The 19,200-nt window shown below is 59.7% G+C and overlaps 6 protein-coding genes across 6 annotated transcripts; 2 read left to right on the top strand and 4 right to left on the bottom strand.

Moving 5' to 3' along the window:
* The first annotated feature begins 2,296 nt into the window (after nt 1-2,296).
* B0T26DRAFT_719362 (heme peroxidase) lies at nt 2,297-6,419 on the top strand. Its single transcript, XM_060442417.1, has 6 exons — nt 2,297-2,954; nt 3,040-3,232; nt 3,291-3,697; nt 3,751-5,370; nt 5,438-5,686; nt 5,747-6,419. Exons 1-6 carry the CDS (start codon nt 2,406-2,408, stop codon nt 6,062-6,064), a joined length of 3,336 nt encoding a protein of 1,111 aa, XP_060295362.1. The 5' UTR covers nt 2,297-2,405; the 3' UTR covers nt 6,065-6,419.
* A 1,199-nt stretch (nt 6,420-7,618) lies between these two features.
* Nucleotides 7,619-8,768, bottom strand: B0T26DRAFT_628011 (uncharacterized protein; the record flags this gene model as incomplete). The annotated part of the gene is made up of 5 exons (XM_060436220.1): nt 7,619-7,764; nt 7,826-7,902; nt 7,972-8,354; nt 8,426-8,511; nt 8,591-8,768. Coding segments are annotated over 5 exons (870 nt in total), but the record flags the coding sequence as incomplete, so codon positions are not given.
* Nucleotides 8,769-9,600: 832 nt separating this feature from the next.
* On the bottom strand, nt 9,601-11,561 carry B0T26DRAFT_742482 (Alpha/Beta hydrolase protein; the record flags this gene model as incomplete). Its single annotated transcript, XM_060444123.1, has 2 exons — nt 9,601-10,448; nt 10,544-11,561. The coding sequence occupies 2 exons, from the start codon at nt 11,559-11,561 to the stop codon at nt 9,601-9,603; spliced, it is 1,866 nt and encodes a 621-aa protein (XP_060295360.1).
* Nucleotides 11,562-12,501: 940 nt separating this feature from the next.
* Nucleotides 12,502-12,764, bottom strand: B0T26DRAFT_754080 (uncharacterized protein; the record flags this gene model as incomplete). The annotated part of the gene is made up of 2 exons (XM_060445788.1): nt 12,502-12,632; nt 12,695-12,764. 2 exons carry the CDS (start codon nt 12,762-12,764, stop codon nt 12,502-12,504), a joined length of 201 nt encoding a protein of 66 aa, XP_060295359.1.
* Nucleotides 12,765-13,206: 442 nt separating this feature from the next.
* On the top strand, nt 13,207-15,155 carry B0T26DRAFT_719346 (uncharacterized protein). Its single transcript, XM_060442416.1, has 3 exons — nt 13,207-14,157; nt 14,220-14,446; nt 14,539-15,155. Exons 1-3 carry the CDS (start codon nt 13,695-13,697, stop codon nt 14,863-14,865), a joined length of 1,017 nt encoding a protein of 338 aa, XP_060295358.1. The 5' UTR covers nt 13,207-13,694; the 3' UTR covers nt 14,866-15,155.
* Nucleotides 15,156-17,804: 2,649 nt separating this feature from the next.
* On the bottom strand, nt 17,805-18,679 carry B0T26DRAFT_742480 (histidine phosphatase superfamily; the record flags this gene model as incomplete). The annotated part of the gene is made up of 2 exons (XM_060444122.1): nt 17,805-18,247; nt 18,370-18,679. The coding sequence occupies 2 exons, from the start codon at nt 18,677-18,679 to the stop codon at nt 17,805-17,807; spliced, it is 753 nt and encodes a 250-aa protein (XP_060295357.1).
* Nucleotides 18,680-19,200: the final 521 nt, after the last annotated feature.

The following is a 19,200-nucleotide window of genomic DNA, read 5'->3' as shown; positions in this document are numbered from 1 at the left end:
TAGTTGTTGTGGTTGTTGTGGTTCTGTTGGTGGTGCGGCGAGAAGAAGCCTTCCCGGTGCTCCGCTATGGGAGACTCCTGGCCAAAGTCACCCTCTCCTCCTCTTTGATCATGGTGCTCAATAACGTCGTCGTCGGGCGCGAGATGAAACTTGCCCATCGTTTGAGTCTGCTGCTGCCTGTTCTCGAGCACCAGAAATAATTGATGGACGGAAATTTTCAACCTGAACAATGCGGCGAAGCAGGGAGGGAAGAGCGGACAGCGCCCTGCGAGCGGAACCTATCACGGCAGACGGCACTTGGCAGAAGACCACAAAACGTCTTTCTTATCCTATCTGCGGGAATCCGAGTTTCCCGGCCTGCTTCCAAGGTTTCGCTGCAGGCTTCCGTCATAACGCGTGGTGTCTGAGACGGATGGGCACCTGGTCGGGGACTTGTCTGAACGCCACCTTCGACCCCGCCTGTCACCAACCAGCTTGATCTACTGCTTGCGTATTTGATCAGTCTGTCGGGGAGCAGAGGGGGCGTGCGAGGTAAGAGAGTGTCGAACTTTTGACTGGCAGATGCAGCTGCAAGCGGGCTGCAAAGCGGGTTGGCCAGGCAAAGGGCCGAACGACGCCGTGTCTCAGTGCCCCAGAACCTATTCCGAACAAAGCCGAGGGAGGGTTGGTTCTCGCGGGTGGGGGTGGGGGGGGGCCCCCGGGTAGGGGTAGTTCTACAGATGATTGGGTAGTGTGGGAAGTCGTGCTTTGCCATACGTGGTTGGGATCTGCGGGCTTGAACAAAAGCGGTCTTTCAGCTGGCATGCGGAAAGCAAATAATGTCATGAGTTGCAGGCTCGCCGGCTGGCCAGCCAGTCTGGGCTAGCGAGGGCCAGAGCGGCACCGGCGCATCTTCTCGTCCCCAGCTCGTGCAGGCCAGCGTGATTGGCTTTGGCCCCAGTCTTGTGCATGGGAGAGTGCCACTAGATCGACCCTAAATCCCCGGCCCGAGCCCTGGTTTGACGCCTCTTTTACTGGTTGGACGCTAGGGAGGCAAATGAACTCGTGAAGTCAAGTGAGGAGCAACACTAACCCCCAGTCTGGCGCCCGGCCGCCGGATCCTCGCCGAGATGAAGACGGCATGTCGATCCCACCGCGCTCTTCCCTTTTGGGGGGGAGCCGCGTTTCCCACGCCGCAAATCACTCGTTCCGTGGCACTGGCCTAGCATCCACCCGACTGCGCTGCGTTGCCGCTGATCTGCACAGGGAACAGCGGGCTTCCGGATCGTCCAATCGCCAGCTGCATGCCCTCACAATTTGTTCCGAGAAGGGCTCGTCGACCAACGAATGCCTCTCATTTCCCCGGGTTGCATGGCTCGAGACCCGACATCCCGCGCTCGGCCTCTTGTTAGCTGCTCCCCTCTCCCACGCTCCCTCCCACCTGCTGTCCGCTGTCAAGGCCAGGAAGCAATTGCGTCTGTTGACGCCCCACCCAGCTCGACTTGTCTCCCGTTTGTTTCTTCTTCAATCAGCTGGACATGATGGTTTGGTGCGTTCCAATTGAAGCGAGACGGGCTCTGGGCATTATGACTGGCTAATGCGTGGTAGCACCGTACCTCGCTGTGCCTCGCTACCGCGTATTCCCGAGCCCGCGGCAGGGATGCGATCGGGTGCCGTTGGGCCGGGGCCCGGGGGATGCTCTGGGGGAAGCGGAGAGAAACAGCGTGCTGACCACCATCTCTGAGGATCGAGACTGGCCAGTGCTGACCGCTGCACAGCACTACTATGTAAGAGTGCAGAAAGTGGTCGCCGTCCACAGGACAGAAGGGGGTTGGCGTCGCCTGCCTTGACCTCGATTCGCCGCAGAAGTGAGACAAGCCCCGCCAGAGCTTGCAGAGGTCGCGTGGTGGCTTCGAATAGCTCCGGCTTCCGCATCCCAGTCAAGCGCCCCCCAACTCGTGTCGACCCTGGAGTCTTCCCTTCGCGAGCGGCGCGAGGAGCGGTACACGTCCTGTCCGGTACACGTCCTGTCCAGCACACTCAAGCTCCGACCGAAGATGGGGGTGGTTGGAACTGAGGGAACTCGGGCGGGCGAGCTCAGACACGCGTGCAGCATGTGTTACATCGTTGCACCGAGCTCCATTCATTCCCAGGAGCTCTGCATTTCTATGAGACCCCTTCCATTCTTTCCCATTGTCCTCGAATCAGCCACTCCACCACTGCTTGGCACCTTGTCAGCACCGGCGTCTCATTGCATCGATTGTCCTGCAGACCGGCATCTGGCCCAGAACAACCACTTCGGACCAGTGCGCCCTTGACCATCACCATCACCGCACCGTCACCGTCACCGCACCGTCACCGTCACCGCACCGTCACCGTCACCGCACCGCCACCGCACCGCACCGTCACCGTCACTGTCGTTAGCCATGGCGAGCTACCAGAACGGCTCGTCGGCCACAAACGGCTCCGAAAAGACCAACGGCTCCAAGCTGCCGGCCCGCAGCTCCAGCAGCCACGGCGAGAGGCTCGCGAGCCAGGCAAAGCCCAAGCCGGCGCCCCTCAAGCTGAAGCAGACCAAGGCCAACCGCGAGGGCGTCACCAACGCGTTCGAGCGATATGGCCAAGTCATCCACGCCGCCGTCGAGCCGCTGCCCGTCCAAGGAGGTGCCGGTACCTTCAGCGAGAACAAGAAATGGACCAAGCTCCGGACGGACCTCAAGAACCTCCGCGTGGCGGATTACAAGACGCTCAAGACCATGGTCCTGTCCAAGCTGCGGGGCGAGCAGTGGTCCGACGACAAGACCATGATCATGGAGTCCGTCATCCAGCTCGTCGCCAACCTGCCGAGCCACTCCAAGACCAGGGCCCAGCTGACCGACTCCTTCATCACGCAGCTGTGGGACAGCCTGGAGCATCCCCCGTCGCTGTTCGTCGGAGACAAGTACCAGTATCGCCAGGCCGATGGCTCATACAACGTGCGTATACCCGGCACGACCCGGCACGGTTTCCATTCGGCTCAAGACTTTGAGCGCGTGACCTGACATGATGTGCGTGTTCCAGAATGTCATGTACCCCCAGCTCGGGGCCGCCGGCACCGCGTACGCGCGGTCCGTCAACACGAGCGTGCTCCGGCCCGGGGCATTGCCGGACCCAGCCCTCATCTACGACGCCGTCATGAAGCGCGTCGAGTACAAGAAGCACCCCAACAACGTGTCGAGCGTGCTGTGGTACTGGGCCAGCATCATCATCCACGGTATGTCACCCCCGGCAAATACACGCCAGCCAGGACATGACTGACCCACGGCGCGCAGATCTGTTCTGGACCGACTACCGCGACATGAACAAGTCTAAGACGTCGTCGTACCTGGACCTGTCGCCGCTGTACGGCAGCAACCAGGAGATGCAAGACACGATCCGCACGTTCGAGGCCGGCAAGCTCAAGCCCGACTGCTTCGCCGACAAGCGCCTGCTGGGCATGCCGCCCGGCGTCGGCGTGCTGCTGATCATGTTCAACCGCTTCCACAACCACGTGGCCGAGAACCTGGCCGCCATCAACGAGGACGGCAAGTTCACGCCGCCCGCGGCGTCGCTCGAGGGCGACCAGGCGGCCGCCGCGTGGAAGAAGCACGACAACGACCTCTTCCAGACGGCCCGCCTTGTCACCTCGGGCCTCTACATCAACATCACGCTCGTCGACTACGTGCGCAACATTGTCAACGTAGGTGTTCGTCCTCTCCTCCTCTGCACTATGCGTAGCTGACGACAGCGCAGCTGAACCGCGTTGACACAGACTGGACGCTGGATCCGCGGCAGGCGTCGGGGATCGACGTGGGCACCAAGAAGGGGTCCGCGCGCGGCACGGGCAACGTGGTCAGCGCCGAGTTCAACCTGTGCTACCGGTGGCACTCGTGCGTGTCGGAGAAGGACGACAAGTGGATCGAGGAGTTTTACCACGACCTGTTCAAGAAGCCGGCGGCCGACGTCACCGTGCCCGAGCTGATCATGGGCTTCGCCAAGTTTGAGAAGATGATCCCCGAGGACCCGGCCGAGCGCCCGTTTGGCAAGTTCAAGAGGGGCGCCGACGGCAAGTTCAGCGACGACGACCTGGCCGAGTGCATGGCCTCGGCCGTCGAGGACTGCGCGGGCTCCTTTGGCGCCCGCAACGTGCCGGCGTCCATGCGCGCCATCGAGATCCTGGGCATCATCCAGGGCCGCAAGTGGAACGTGTCGGGCCTGAACGAGTTCCGGAAGCACTTCGGCCTCAAGCCGTACGAGACCTTTGAGGATATCAACTCGGACCCGGTGGTGTCGGGGTCGCTGCGCCGCCTCTACGACCACCCGGACTTCGTCGAGCTGTACCCGGGCCTGGTTGCCGAGGAGCACAAGCCGCCCAAGGTGCCCGGCGTGGGCATCGCCCCGACCTACACCATCTCGCGCGTGGTGCTGTCCGACGCCGTGTGCCTGGTGCGCGGCGATCGACACTACACGACCGACTACGGGCCGCGCAACCTGACCAACTGGGGCTACAACGAGGCCCAGTACGACCTCAACATCAACCACGGCTGCGTCTTCTACAAGCTCTTCATCCGCGCGCTGCCCAGCCACTTCAAGAGCAACTCGGTCTACGCCCACTACCCCATGGTGATCCCGTCCGAGACGGAGAAGATCCAGAAGGACCTCGAGCGCGCCGACCTCTTCGACTACTCGCGGCCCGCGCGCTCGACCCAGCTCACTGAGGTGGCCTCGTACAGCGGCGGCAAGTACGTCCTGGAGAGCCAGGACAAGTACCGGCCGACGTGGCACGAGAGCCTTGTGTCGCTGGTCGGCGGCGCCGCCAAGCTGTCGGGCGACTCGGCCCACCACGACAGCCAGCGCAGGGCGGTGCAGCAGCAGCTATCGGCCATCGACTGGCTGTCGCAGGTCAAGGCGCTGTACGCCCAGACGACAGAACGACTCCTCGTGGCCAGCAGCTACAACGTGGCCGGGCACCGGCTCATCGACGTGGTGCGCGACGTCGGCAACATCGCGCCCGTGCACTTCGCGTCGCGCGTGTTCGGGCTGCCGCTGCGCACGCCGGAGAACCCCAAGGGCATCTACACAGAGCACGAACTGTACGCGGTGCTGGCGGTCGTCGTCGAGGCGCTGTTCTACAACAGCGACCCCGTCAAGGCGTTCCCCATCAACCAGGCGGCCAAGACGGTCGCCGTGCAGCTGGCCACGGTCATCGAGCGCACCGTCAAGAGCCCCAAGGCCAAGAAGACCGACGCCCTCGCTACCTACGGCGCCAGCCTCGTCAAGGGCCTGGCCAAGGCCGGCCTCAGCAATGAGGACATTGCCTGGAGCCAGATCCTGCCCACGGCGGCTGCGCTCGTGCCGACGCAGGCCGAGCTGGTAAGTCTCGCCGTCCATTATATGCCAACCATGCATTCTCGGACTGTCACTAACCTGTGTGCCACAGTTTGCCCTCGCGGTCGACTACTACCTGTCACCTGCGGGCGCGACGCATTTGGCCGAGATCCACGCGGTAGCGACGCAGCCGGCATCAGACGCGACCGACGCGCTGCTGCTCGGGTTCGCGCTCGAGGGCGTGCGGCTGTCGGGCGTGGCGCGGTCGTCGTGCGTGTACGAGGCGGCGGCGGCCGACACGATCGAGGACGACGGCAGCGAGATCTCGGTGCACGCCAAGGACCGCGTCGCCGTGAGCTTTGTGCGTGTTCTGCGCCCCCCCCCTCTCCTCTTTAGTATCTCTACTAATTTGTGGCAACAGGTCGAAGCAGCACGCGACCCGGCACACTTCCCCGACCCCACGACCGTCAACCCGCGCCGGCCCGTCGACAAGCACCTGCACCACGCGGCGGGCCCGCACACGTTCCTGGGGCGCGACGCCAGCCACGCCGCGCTGACCGAGATGTTCCGCGCCCTGTTCCGGCGCAAGAACGTGCGCCGCGCCCCCGGCCCCCAGGGCGAGCTGAAAAAGGTCCCCTCGCAGGCTGGCGGCGATGGCGAGGTGTCGTACCTGCGCGACGATTGGGGCGCGCTGACGCCGTTCCCCGTGACTATGAAGGTTACCTGGGATGAGGAGTAGAGGGAGTGTTGTGTTGCATGATGTGTGTCGTTGTTTGGTTTTGGTTTCGTGTCTCTTCTTTTTTTTCGTGTTTGAGAAGAAAATGCTAGCAGAGAAGCGGAAAATTGTAACGCGGGAGGAGCGCGTGCGCGTTGTTTGGTTTATGCTGCGATAATCACTATATCCTTTGCTTTGGTCGCTCGTTGATAGCTTCTATTCGAAAATTTCGTATACTCGAGCCAGCCTGCGGCGGTCTTTTGTCGGCTTCTGGTGTTAATTATGAGTAATGGGAATTCAATTTTCGGCATCCCTAAAGGTCGTTGGTGACTTCGCTATAGAACCTACGTAGGCGGTTGACAGACGTGCAAAAGTGTTGGCAATGTCGTCTCCTTGGAGCTAAAAATTGCAGTGCACGGCAAAGTTGCCTAATGTCTTGGCATGTCCTCTCCTTAAAGCTAAAAATTGCAGTCAAGGAAGGAAGTCCAGTGATAATGAAAATGCGCCAAGGCGCGGGCTGTTGCCATTGGCCAAAAGAGATGCAAATGTCTTGGCATATCTTCTCTTTAGAGCTAGAAATTGCAGTGCAGTAGTTGGTCTGCTTCCAAAATGGCGGAGCGTGTCTCTCGAAGGGGTTGGAGAATGCAGATTGTAATGTGTAGGCACGGCCAAGCCTGACCTCGCCTGGACCACTTAATGGTCCATGCACCACCAGCCTATCCCCCACCATAGATTTCCCGCCTGCGGGCTGATAGATTTTAGCTTCCCCAAGCAATTCATCACCTTTCATACATCGCCGTACCTTGCATAGTTAACATCTACCCCATTTTCACCGACTCGTCGTTGGAGTCGATCCCAGCGATTTAATCTTCGGGGGCTTGAATTTCGGCGGCAGTTGCCCGACTATTTCTCCATTTTGAGCCATAAGTATTCCCGGGCAACAAATAACTCGGGTCAAGTGCCGTGGGGGAAAAACTGTGGCCAGTATTCGCGTGTTACTGTGAGTGGTTAATTACTGATCCTGAAAAAGTCAAAGCCCGCTTGACCGAGTACATGTGGCGACACTTCCGTTTGCATGTGTGCAAGTCTGCCTACTGCTTGACCAAAGCGCCATACAATGAGCAATCTACGCCTGAGGCACGAAACACTAGATTCATTGAGACCATAATTGAGGCGCAATTTTTCCTTTGTGTACTTGCCTTCTGCGGTCCTTCGTTGCGTATCTTCACATCGGAGAATCGCCGGCTCATACTCACTGCCACATACATCTACAAAACTGCTCGCCCAACATCCTCACACTACATCTACAAAACTGCCCGCCCAACATCCTCACACTACATCTACAAAACTGCCCGCCCAACATCCTCACACTACATCTACAAAACTACCCGCCCAACATCCTCACACCTGGTCATGCGGCCGTAAAGCCCTCGTGTCGCTCTCCCAGTGCTGCCCGGGCCCGCCGCTCCTCTCGCTCGGCGTCTTGGACATGGTCTTCATGGGAAATTGCAAGCTCTCGGCCGTGCTGGGCCCCTCGCCGATATTGGACGTCTTGGTGGAGCCCTCGGTCGAGCGGCGCGACCTGCCCATGGACGAGATGAGGGACATGAAGGCGTCGGTAGGCAGGAGGTGAGACAGTATGACGCGGAGGGTGGGCCCGCAGGCGGCCACGATGCCCACCTGCACCTCGACGAGGTTCCAGATCGAGATGGCGGTGAGAGACACTAGACGGCCACGATGTTAGTCTCATGACGTATGAGGAGAAGAAACCTGAGTGGGGCTTACGGATTGCGTCCTGGGTGGACGAACCCAGCGCTACCTCGATGTAGATGTACGCCTTAGCAATGGACGCGCCAACAGAGCTGTCGGCAGTTCGCCATTTTCAGCTCTCATACACTCGACGAGCAGTTGACTCAAAGGCTTCGACTCACAAGGCACCAATCATAAACGTCAGCAGCGTCAGCACCTTGGTCCGGGTGTCCATGATCAGCGTCAAGATGACGGGCACGGGGATGACCAGGGTAATCAGGTCCGTGGCGAGGTCGCTGGCAATCATGCCGTAGCCAGCGGGCACCGCACTGCCGCAGTACCGGTAGTAGACCTGGGGCGAGGAGAACAGTGCCGACAGCTGGGAGCCGCACTCGAGCAGGCCGGCCAGCAGGAAGGCGACGGTCCAGCAGACAACAACAACACACCAGACGGCCAGGAACCGCCGGAACATGACGCGCGCGAACAGCCGCCAGTAGAGCAGGCACACGGAGAACTTGACGAGCCCCGTCGTGGCGACCCCGAGGAGCATGTACGCGAGCTCGATCTGGGCGCGTTAGCATTTCTTTTGGTCATGAGGCACAGAAGAAACGGAGTAGGGGTCGTCTTGATCCGTACATGCTTGGTGATGATGATCCGCTCCGTCACAGCAGCCGCGTCGAGGCTGTTGCCCAGCGGGTAGCCGAGGTATGTCCCTTGCACGGCTTCAGGCACTTGTTAGCTCGATGTCCCCCTTTTATTGTCTCGTAAATCACACCAATATCTAGGGTGAGAGGCACTCACCGTAGATTTCCATCGCAGTCAGGCCTGTGGCAAAGATGAGAGCAACCAAAATAACCCAGTCGCTCGCAATGAACACCTGGCCCTTCCAGCTCCGCGAGTAGAACCTCAGGCTCACGCACGCCACTGCGAGGAGTTCCATGATCACGGAGGCCGCTATCAGGCCGGCTGGGTCGTCGTAGTACCCCATGGTCGACTGGAGGGCAGTGACAAGAGTGGGGCTGTGAAAGAGAGTTTATGAAAAAAGCTGCAAGGTTAACGATGAGACTAGATACCAAGACAAAGGCTGAGCAGCTGGCCTGGGCGCACAATAGCAACGGAGTGATTAGACCGCCAAGGATGGGGTATATATCAGACAAGCCCCCGTCAACACAACAACACAGACATTCGGTATCTCAACTCCAAGCAAGCACCGGCGCATATCATCAAGCTTCCCCCTGACTCGAACCAAATAGTAGCAATGGTAGTATAGTCCGCGCCGCACCGCCCCGTGCCCACATGGTGCTTTGCAACAGGCCGTTTTGTGCGTCTGCAGCGCCACTGCCACCGCGTACGGGTACTGAGTGCTGGATTTGGCAGCTCACAAAGCCGCTGCCAAGTTCCGGTATGCCGGGTCGCGGCGCAGGGCTGGTGCGAGGGTGTGTTGCTGCACCCCCCGGGCCCAGTCGCCGTGCGACAGACGACGCGTTCTGCTACTACTACCACCACAACGCCACATCGAGCAGGTTACCTTGGCGCCGGGAGTTGATATCTGGCTAAGCCACCACTTCGTTACTATACAAGTGTACTTGCGTTTAAGCTGCGTCCGTCTGGCTGTTGGCCCCCAGCCAAGAAGAAAATGCCGATCCATGCCCGCTGTAGCAACCGGCCCTGAGCAATATCACACGGAGTGTTATTCCCGGCCACACACAGTCCCACCACACACAGTCCCGCCCACACAGTCCCGCCCACACAGTCCCGCCACACACAGTCCCGCCCACACAGTCCCGCCACACACAGTCCCAGCTCAGCCATCAGTGGCCCAGCTTCTCCGCCAGCGAGTTGATGAACGCGCACCGCTGGAACAGCTTCTGGCGGCCCAGCTCGCGCCTGCGCACGGCAGACACGTCTCCAAACTCGATCCCGCCCGCCAGTGGCACCTGCATGCCGTCGTCGTCAGGGACCCTTTCGTGCCCGTCTCCAGCGTGCTGCACCAGCGCGGGCCCCGTCCCCAGCGGCCCGCCCACAACCTGCACGACCACGCTCGCGAGCTCCTCGCCCTCCTTGGCCCCAGGGAACGCCGGCGGCCAGGCCCCCAGCCCACTCTCGCCGCCAGCGGTCTCAGGACTACCCGTGTATGCGAACTGCGCGAACGCGCCGACCATGTCGCGCGCCAGCTGCGCGTCGGCCGCGGATACGTCGGGAATTTCGGGCGCCACGCCCGCCATCACGTAGTTCATGTCGCTGCCGTGCGGCGTGCCGAGGTACGGCATGCCAGCAGCACGAAACAACGGCGTCAGCATGGTCTGGTTGAGGCTGTACGTGCGCACCCAGTCGGACACGGGCGACTGCCGCGCCATCTCGTGCCCCAGGTCGAGCGACGAGCACGTGAACAGCAGGTCGCGCAGCAGCCGTGAGATGCGGAACCAGTGGATCGGCACGTCTGGGTCGGAAGCCTGCTTGCTGGAGGCGTATGCGGCGGCCTCGGGCGCAAAGTCTGCTGCCGCGTACAGCGCGAACAGTTCCGCGTGGTCGTCGTCTGTCAGCGCGTGCGCGAATGCCTGGATCCGCGATTTCATGTCGTCTTCGCTCTGGAACATGGACGCCGGCCCTGCTTGCGTGGCGCCGTCGTCGTGCGTCCAGCTCAGGACCGTGGGGATGCCTATACTTCGATCGCGTCAGCCTCCGCATGTCACAGGTGGGCGGAGTTGTCAGCCTCCGCATGTTATAGGTGAGCGGCGTTGTCTGGGTGCGTGCCTTTGGCGAACCTGCCGCTCCTATACAGCGTCGACGTGCGGTCGGGGAAGAAATCGCCGTCCACCGACGGGATGAACGTGAAGAGGCCCATGGGAGGGTGGTTCTCGACCGAGTAGGCGACGGCGGCGTCCAGCAGCTGTTCCATGGGCAGCTGCCGCAGACACGCGAGCGTGCTCTCGTCGCCGCCGTGCGCACAGCCCAGCTTCTCGGCCACAGCGCGCGTGTGCGCCTCAGTGGCGTCGCTCGACATGTTCAGCGCGGTGCCCGGCGGGCCCGACATGGTCCACACCTGCGTGAACGGCACGCCTTTGCACCCGCCGTACGCCACCAGCTGCAGCGCCGTCATGGTGCCGGCGGCGCTGAGCCCCCACGCGGTGATGCGCTGCGGGTCGCCGCCGAACGCCGCGATGTTGTCGCGCACCCACTCCATGCCCGCGCGCTGGTCGCGCATCCCCGCGTTGAGCGACTGCCGGTCCCTCAGCAGCGGCAGCCGCGCGAAGCCGAACATGGTCAGCCGCGACTGCAGCGCCACGTACATGACGGGCTTGCCCAGCTCAGCGGCCAGGGCGACCAGCGGCTCCGGGTCGGCGTGCGGGTCGTAGGCCCAGCCCTTGATGACGCCACCCTCGACGACGTGGACGACTACGGGCAGGCGCGCGCCGGGCGCCGTGCCGGCCGGCCGAGCGATGCGCACCGTCAGGCAGTCCTCGCTGATGTCGGGCGTGGCGTCGAAGAAGGGCGGCAGCCCGCCCTGGGTCTGCGCGCACGCGGGGCCCGGCCGCGTCGCGTCGACTTCGCTGCCGGCCGGCGGTGTGTAGGGCTCGGGCGGGGCGAAGCGCCGGGGCCCGGACGTGTCGTGCGCGAAGCGGATGTTGAGGAAGTGCTCGACTGTGCCCGTCGTCGTGCCGCGGTACGTCACGTCGCCGTGTGCCACTACTGTGGGAGCCGGGGGGCTACTGGCTGCGACGGGGGCAGCGGCCAGGCCTAGGAAGGCCGCGTGCAGCAGGCTTGAAACCATCACGAGTGGGCAGGCTAGAACTGCTAGAACTGGGTTAGCTGAGGGTGGTGCGGCACGGCGTCAGTGGCCCGAGGTCTTGGGGGAAATGGACTCGGACGCAGAGCAAACGTTTAAAGCCAAGTGATAATGCGTGGCTTGGGGGCCGTTTCGTCGCCGCACTGGCGCAAAAGAAGAAATGCAACATCGTTTCGGTGTTGGGGGTGCTCAATCACAGTTGTAATTAACTCCAAGACGTGCTCGGGTCGATATTGGACAGCAGGTTAAGTTCTGACACCAGCTGCCATCTGCGATGGCACTCGATCCCTGCGGGGTGGCAAACTACCTTGCATGAACCACTATGCAAAGCCGTTGATAGATGAATTGGGCCGGTTGAGCTGATGTTATGGCAGAAGAGCGCCGTCCAACGACACGACATGCCCCGCGAATTGATTACCACCTGACTGTTCCGAAGAATAGTGCCGCGGCGGGACGCACGGGTGCCGCACATGTGCATATGCAGTTGGAGCTTGACCTTGTGAAAGTGCTACAGACCAGTATAGGTTGCTACAGACCAGTATAGGTACAGACCAGTATAGGTTGCTACAGACCAGGTTGCTACAGACTAGTATAGGTTGCTACAGACTAGTATAGGTTACAGACCAGTATAGGTTGCTACTGACCAGTATAGGTCGGGAGATGTATCTGCGTGTGGCGTATGTTAAGAACTACCGCGGGCCTTGCATTGACGACAGCGGCACAGGGGCTCGGCGGATTAATGAGCCGAGTTAACTCGCATCGATACATGATACAAGCGTTGCTATTGGACCACCTCAGCCACCACCACCTTGCTCTCGATACACCAACTACTACAGCTACAAACTCGTGACGGAGAGAAAGCGAAGATCAACCTTCCCAATCGAGAGCACCCCTATCCAGAATCTTGACAAGCACTGTCCCAAGTCTACGACAAGACTAGAGCTACATCACGCGCCTTGTTCACGCAGCCTTTAGGCCCAATGCCGTTGATTCCGCGCTTGACGGGGCACAAGTCGGCGTCGAACTCGGTCGCGCCATCTCTCTTGGAGACACCGCCTGGACCAACGAGTCAGTGCCCAGGCCGGAAGCATAGAGTTGTGGGTAGAACTTGCCTGGACCTGCGACGGGAGCTGCGAGCACGAGCGCTGCCGTGGCGGACAGGAGCGACAGCATTGCTGCAAACTTCATTTCGGCGGTCGAAAGGGATACTGGTCGAAAGGGATACCGGGTCAAGTGGATAGCTGGATAGGGCAAGTAGGTTAGGCGCCTTTTTGAGGATGTCTTTGATGCTCAGCGGGGGAGCAAGTCTACATTTGTAATGGAGAACAAACCGCTACCTTTATAGATGACAAGGTTGTGATTCGGGAGATGGAGTGAAGGGCGCCTGGCTTGCCCACCTGCCTTCACTATTAGGTGCCTCATCCACCGCCTTAACAAGTAGTCTAATCGTATCACGCGCCGCACCTTTAGTTGCGCCGCTATATTTCATGCTCGGTGCGTTCTGGCAATCGGCGTCACGCTCTTCAGCAACCTCTGAACTAGATCGGCGACAAAAAAGAGCGCCGTGTTGTTGCCAAGTTGTTGTTGCCAAGTAATTAGTTGTAGTTCTGGGCTTGGGTTGCATTCAGTCCTAATCGATGACACTGTCTACTGCCTGGTCATTCAGTCCTAAGCGATGACACTGTCTACTGCCTGGCCATACCCAGCAAGATCTTGTTATCTCCACCTCTTTCTCTTTGAAGACTCTCGGCCCACGTCTATTTTTGTAGCGTACGGCGGAGCATCATGCACTGGGACCAGGATCGGCAAATAGCCACCATGCACCACTGCCAGCCCATTAGCGACGAGGCATGATGTCCTGATCATGCCAGCCATGCCTGTATTAAGGTTCTCTCCACATATCATGTCCGTTCCAAGCCTGGAAATATGCCGACGTTGCAGCTTGGACAACCTGTCGATCGCTTCCACGCCACAGCCCTACAGATCTCTCAACGGTCCGGTGCTGTCAACCCATCGCCGTGGCGAGGCAAATCCCTTATCTGTCCGTGTTGACCTTCCCGAACAGGAACCCACGCCCCGGGCCGCCGTGGTAGTCTGGTGTGCAACGCCTCGCCAGGCATGTTATTCCCGACAGGCACTCGCGCACGGACGGGCACGCCAGGCACTCCTCTGCGGTTGTTTCTTGGGGGTTCAATGTCTGGTTCGGACTGGGTTCGTTTTGTTTTCGACTTGTATGTCACGTCCGGCCTGCCCCTGGCCTCGTGTTGTGTGTTAGCACTGCAACCAACAGATTCAGAGAAGCTCTCCATGCCAGCCACCAGTATGCATCGTGCGGACGAAAAGAGCGAATATTCTCGCCTCCACAGCCAAGACGAGAGCCGCGACTCTCGTGATGAGCTCGTCGATGACGACGTCGCCGAGACGCCACGCTCTCCTATGCTGAGAACCCGTTGGCACCAGGCTGTTTTTGTCCTCTTGCTCTTGTCCTTATCCGCCAACTTCATCCTCACGGCCATCGTCGCGTTCAAAACCAGAACCCCCGCGTGTCTCGTGGCAATGCCGGGCGTCAAGATTCCGTACAGTGAGCGGTTCTTTGCTCCGAGGCTCGCTCGTAAAGCAGCATTGCTGACCGCATTCGCACAGCGCCCGCACCGGTGAAATGGGCCAACAAGAAGCTGGACCCAGACCATCGGTTCATGGGGCAGCCCCGCCTCGAGATGGACCAGGCGTGGCACGAGATTCTCGAGGGGACGCTGATTCGGTTCTCTGACGAGGAGCTCGCGCTCGCGAACCATTCTACGTCGGTCAAATTCGCAGACGGTCCGGGCTCGGTCGGCGGGCTGGGCGTGTCGCATTCGCTGCACTGTCTGGTAGGTCATCTTCATTCTCGTCGGCCGCTTTCTCTCGTTTTCTCGTCGTTGAACCCGCGACGCTCGCACCGCTCTCCTAACCCACCGCATAGAAACGTATGAAACAGTACCTGCACAAGGACTACTACTACGGGCAGGAGGAGCAGGACTGGGACGAGCTGTTCGCGCACGTCGACCACTGCCTCGAGTCGATCCGGCAGTACATTGTGTGCAAGGCCGACGTGAACGTTTTCACCCTCGTGTGGACCGCGCACAGCAGGACCAAGCCGTCCACGCACGTGCCGCAGCAGCACGCCTGTGTTGATTGGGAGCCGCTGCAGGAGTGGATGATTGCGAGGGCGGCGCGGGGCGACCAGATGGTCGGGCCGCCGGACAGTTTGTACGAGAACGGGGTCGTGGGCGAGCCCACTGTGGACTGATTGTTGGCGTCTGGATGAGGCGATGGGCGTCTGGATGAAGCGATGTCCTGCAGTTTGTGGGATGCTGAGCGGCTGCAAAGAGGGCCCATTTGACAGGTAGGTAGGCAGGTAGGAGGCAGGTAGGTAGGCAGGTAGCTAGGTAGGTAGCAGAAAGTGCGAGGTAGGGGGTTCACCGAACACACGTCCAGCATGGAGCCAGATTTGTTCTTGCGTCAGCCCACTTCTGCCCGACGGCGTGGAGGTGTGCGTACCTAGTATGTGTAGAATTCGAAACAGAAATTACATTTGGCTTGCAGACGTAGTGCTTACCGTATCTCTGCTGCTTACCGTGTCGTGCTACTTCGCTGCCCACACGCGTCTTTGCTCTTCGCGGATCGCGATTCTACCGAGTCTGGTCCACATCTGAGCGAAGCGCAATCACCAGCGGGGATTCGAATAATTAGAACACAACGCGTCTAGATAGTTCCTAGCTGCAAACCCACCCTTCAAAACGCCTGGCTTCCAACCAGCTCTAGGCAGTCACAAGCAAACGCGGGGCGGCAGAAATCCGCACGGCATCGAGAATACGGCATGTACAGGTCGCGGTCTTCAGTGCCTATCACTGGACGCGTTTAGGCTGCCTCAAATCCACACCAGGGCCGCGAAGAGCAGCGCTGCCTGCTCGTGCAGGACAGCGAACACAACGAAGCGCCGTCGTCTACAGTGACAAACACGTGGCGATCATATAGCAAATCACGGAGAGACCGACGTGATCATAAGAACACGAAAGGAAGACAGCAAGCAAACAAGCATTTTTCTCCATGTCACCACTAGAGCGGCGATCACAGCGGAAAAGAAGAAGTTGGGTGGACTATCAAAAGTTATGGCGGTGACGGGGTCCCGAAGGGCCCACGAACGAGCAGCGCGCCACGGAGTGCACTGCAGGCTCTCTCTCGTGGAGCAGGGGAATCTTGAGCTCCCTGCCCCCAGCCAAAGTATAGAGGAAGAAAAGAAGAGGAGGAAGCGTGGTAGCTAGCGGTTTCTTTTATACACAACTAAGTTGGTCCGTGCACGGCTGCAAAAAATAGGGGATCCACTCTGTTGTTGCTGGTGGGTCTCCCTGGCAACTGCGAAAGGAGATGGGTCGGCTGCTTCCCGGGAGGGGGAGGGCTTTCTTTTGTCGAAGCCCCGCTTTCTGGCCACCTCTATCGAGGGAGGGGCAAACCCAGGGCTTCTAGCTGCCCTTTCGGCGGCTGTCAGAGGAAGAATTACGCCTGCAGAGGAGGCGACAGCAGTTTCGTGACTGATACGGTTGTAGATTGTAAACAGCAGGACCGTATCCAGTGTCCTCTCATTCCACAGCAATTCTCCTGCTGGCTGAGCACTGCAAATCTTTGGCCCCGGGCATGAGTTCACGGTTGGTCATTTCCTGGTTTGGTGTCGTGGCAGGAACCGCAACAGGTTCGATAACTACCTACTCGGTTACTTGATGGGTAGATAGCAAAAGGTCTGTGACCCCATATGACGTCTTCCACTCGGAGTGCTGGAAGGTTGGAGACACGTAGCGGTACGCTCGTCGGGGCTGGCGATTTGGAGACACGAGCCTTCAACTATTCCATCTACCTCCCAAATATCTACCTCCCAAATAACACCGCTAGAGCACGTGCTTGCGCTGTTTCAATAAATGAGCTGGTGCTAGCTAGCTGGCAGCTGCATTTCAAGTTGTCATTTAGATGATTTTTTGCTGCTGGTTCGTGACTATTCTGGCAGCACGAGGATCTGGGCCACTTCGCGCCGCCAGAGCTTTTCGCCAGGCTCGCAACCTTTCTCCACCGCACCGCTCCCATCAACACCACAGCACTCTCACACGCAGTTTTCACACTTGAACTGGAACCTCTCGTTGCCGGAAGTCATTTGTCAATGTCGACTCTTTAAAGATGTCGACATCAGCAAAGATGTCAATACCAGCAAAGATGTCGACCCTAGCAAAGATGTCAATCCCGGCAAAGATGTCGACCCCTCTCACGATGTCGACCTTTGAAAAAATGTCGACCCCATACAGGATGTCGACCCTCCAAAGCGAATCGGCGACCAAACCACTCCTAAAAAAGGCGACACGAGGCTCAGAGACGGACCGAGGACTGATTCGCCCACGTCGGCCCCATGGCCAAAGACAGCACCGTGATAGATCGGACACGCACCGACCAGAACCACAAGCGTCTGTTGGCGGTCTTGAGGCTGACAAGCTCGGTTGACCGTTAAGTCAAAGTCTGACTTTGGTAGCAGCGTCTCGGGTGAATGTTGGAGGGTGTTTGTGCGCGTTGATCTGTGTAGAAAGGAAAGTGCGGTCGTTGGACCCGTTGGAGTCTAGGTTGATTGATGTTGGTTAACTATTCAGTATCTATCTTCGTCTGTTCTTCCTAGCTATCTATGATCAAAGGGAACCAGAGGGCTGCCTAGGCCAGGTCAAAGTTAATTTTGCTATTGTCTAAATCTTCGTTCCTGTCCAGATGGCTTCGACCAGGTCAAAGTTAACTACAACCATTTTGCTATCGTCTAAATCTTCGTTCCTGTCCAGATGACTTCGACCAGGCCATCGTATGCCTTACCGACAATTCCCCTGGCCAATTTCTGCTGGGCCAATCTCCGTCGGCCGATTTGCAGGACCGTATCTGTTTTTCTCCGGAAAATGCAAGGACGCAGTTTTTCTCCGGAAAATGGAAGCACTGTCTCATCAGAACATAAAAAAGCGGCAGGTCGAGCCTCTAACCCGCAGGCTCCAAGTCAACATCTTCCAGAGCTCTCAACTCATTCTCATGGGAAAGATCAGCACTTGCTTGCTGTCCAGGCAGGTAGGTACGTATCATCCAGGCATCCATGCTTCGCAATCGGGGAATCAACAGTCCTAACGCCATCCACCACCACACGCTCCACGATTAACTGATTGTCCACGCAATGAATCACCGCTCAGGCAAGCCGTCGCCCCATTCGACAATCTCGGCGCTGCTGCGCCCAAGCCCGCCGTGCTCGTGCGTGAGATCCCACTCGACAAGCTGGACCCTAGCGCTCTCGTCCTCCTCTCCTTCTGCAACCGGCGGCGCAAAGTCAAAGACGCGGTAGTCGGCGTTGGCGAACCAGCGGCCAGCAACGCTACGACGCAGGAACCCCGAGTGCGTGACGACCAGCACGAGCTCCCCGTCGGCGCACCCGCTGCAGTCCCGCACGTCCTGCAATGCTGCCCGCCCGCGCGCCAGCACCGCCGCCCGCGAGTACCGGTACGCCGCGCCCGCCGCCGACGTCTTGTCCGGGTAAACGGGGTCCAACCGCGAGAAATCGAACTGCGGGAACTCGGCTGCCAGCTGCGCCGCCGACACGCCCGTGTCGCAGGGTTTGTCCCAGAGCTCTGAAGATGGAGGGTGTCAGTTTCTGCTTGGGTCGTTCGTTGCGCGGGCTTGCAAGGACAGGGGATGTTTGGGTTGTTTGAAAGTGCAGAGGGAAGGGTCGGTCGGGTTGGAGCACACGCACCTTGCCACCGAGCGTCGGGCTCGACCCGCACGCCCTGGTCCATCAGCCAGCCCAGCGCGATGAGGCACGTCTCGAGCGTCCTGCGCATGGGGCTGACGACTATGAGCCCGACCTTTCGGTTGGCGAGGAGGCCTCCCTTGAGGTGCTCGCCCAGCTCGGCCGCCTGCTTCCTCCCCAGGTCGGACAGCCCCGGATCAAGAATGCCCTCGCCGGTGACTGCTTGGTCGTCGTCGGGGTGGGCGAGCATGTGTTCCTTGGCGGCATTATGGAGCGCCTCGGCGTGTCTGATGAGGACTACGGAGGGCGGCATCGCGAGGAGCGAGACGGTCGCCAGGCGGTGTCGAATGGTGTGTGGCGCTCACTGTGAGACAGCGACGGTATGTCGCTGATGGGCGATTGAGTGCAGCTCAGATCAATGCAGAGGTCGGGTGATCTGGCAGCTGGCAGAATTGGGGATGAGTGAGCAGCAGCAGCAGCAGCAGCAGCAGCAGCAGCAGCAGCCAGCTCGCGACAAAATTCAGGTTTGGGTTTACCATGGCTGGCGGCAGGGCGGCAGGCCAAACAAGCTGCAGCGGCCTGGCGTGGAACTGGAATGACCCCATCCAGGTCCCCACAACGAGGGCCGGTTGGCGCCCCGCCCAGCTGGAAACAGCTACGAGCTCGCGGTTGGTGGCGCAATTGGCCGCTTTGAAACGGGAAAAACACGCCCGCCCGCTGACTTGACAAGGGGCAAAGGCCCGCTTGCGCACTGTGCGGGCGGGAACCCTAACCCCCGCATTGCAAGCCCCTTTTCTGGGCCGTCGAGTCCAGAATTCACCTTCAATCTCACCG

The sequence above is a fragment of the Lasiosphaeria miniovina genome (assembly GCF_030549165.1).
Source record: "Lasiosphaeria miniovina strain SMH2392-1A chromosome Unknown B0T26scaffold_5, whole genome shotgun sequence".
In the NCBI taxonomy this organism is placed as follows: Eukaryota; Fungi; Ascomycota; class Sordariomycetes; order Sordariales; family Lasiosphaeriaceae; genus Lasiosphaeria; species Lasiosphaeria miniovina.
The sequence above is the reverse complement of the archived record's forward strand: the minus strand, read 5'-3'. Positions and strand labels throughout refer to the sequence as shown.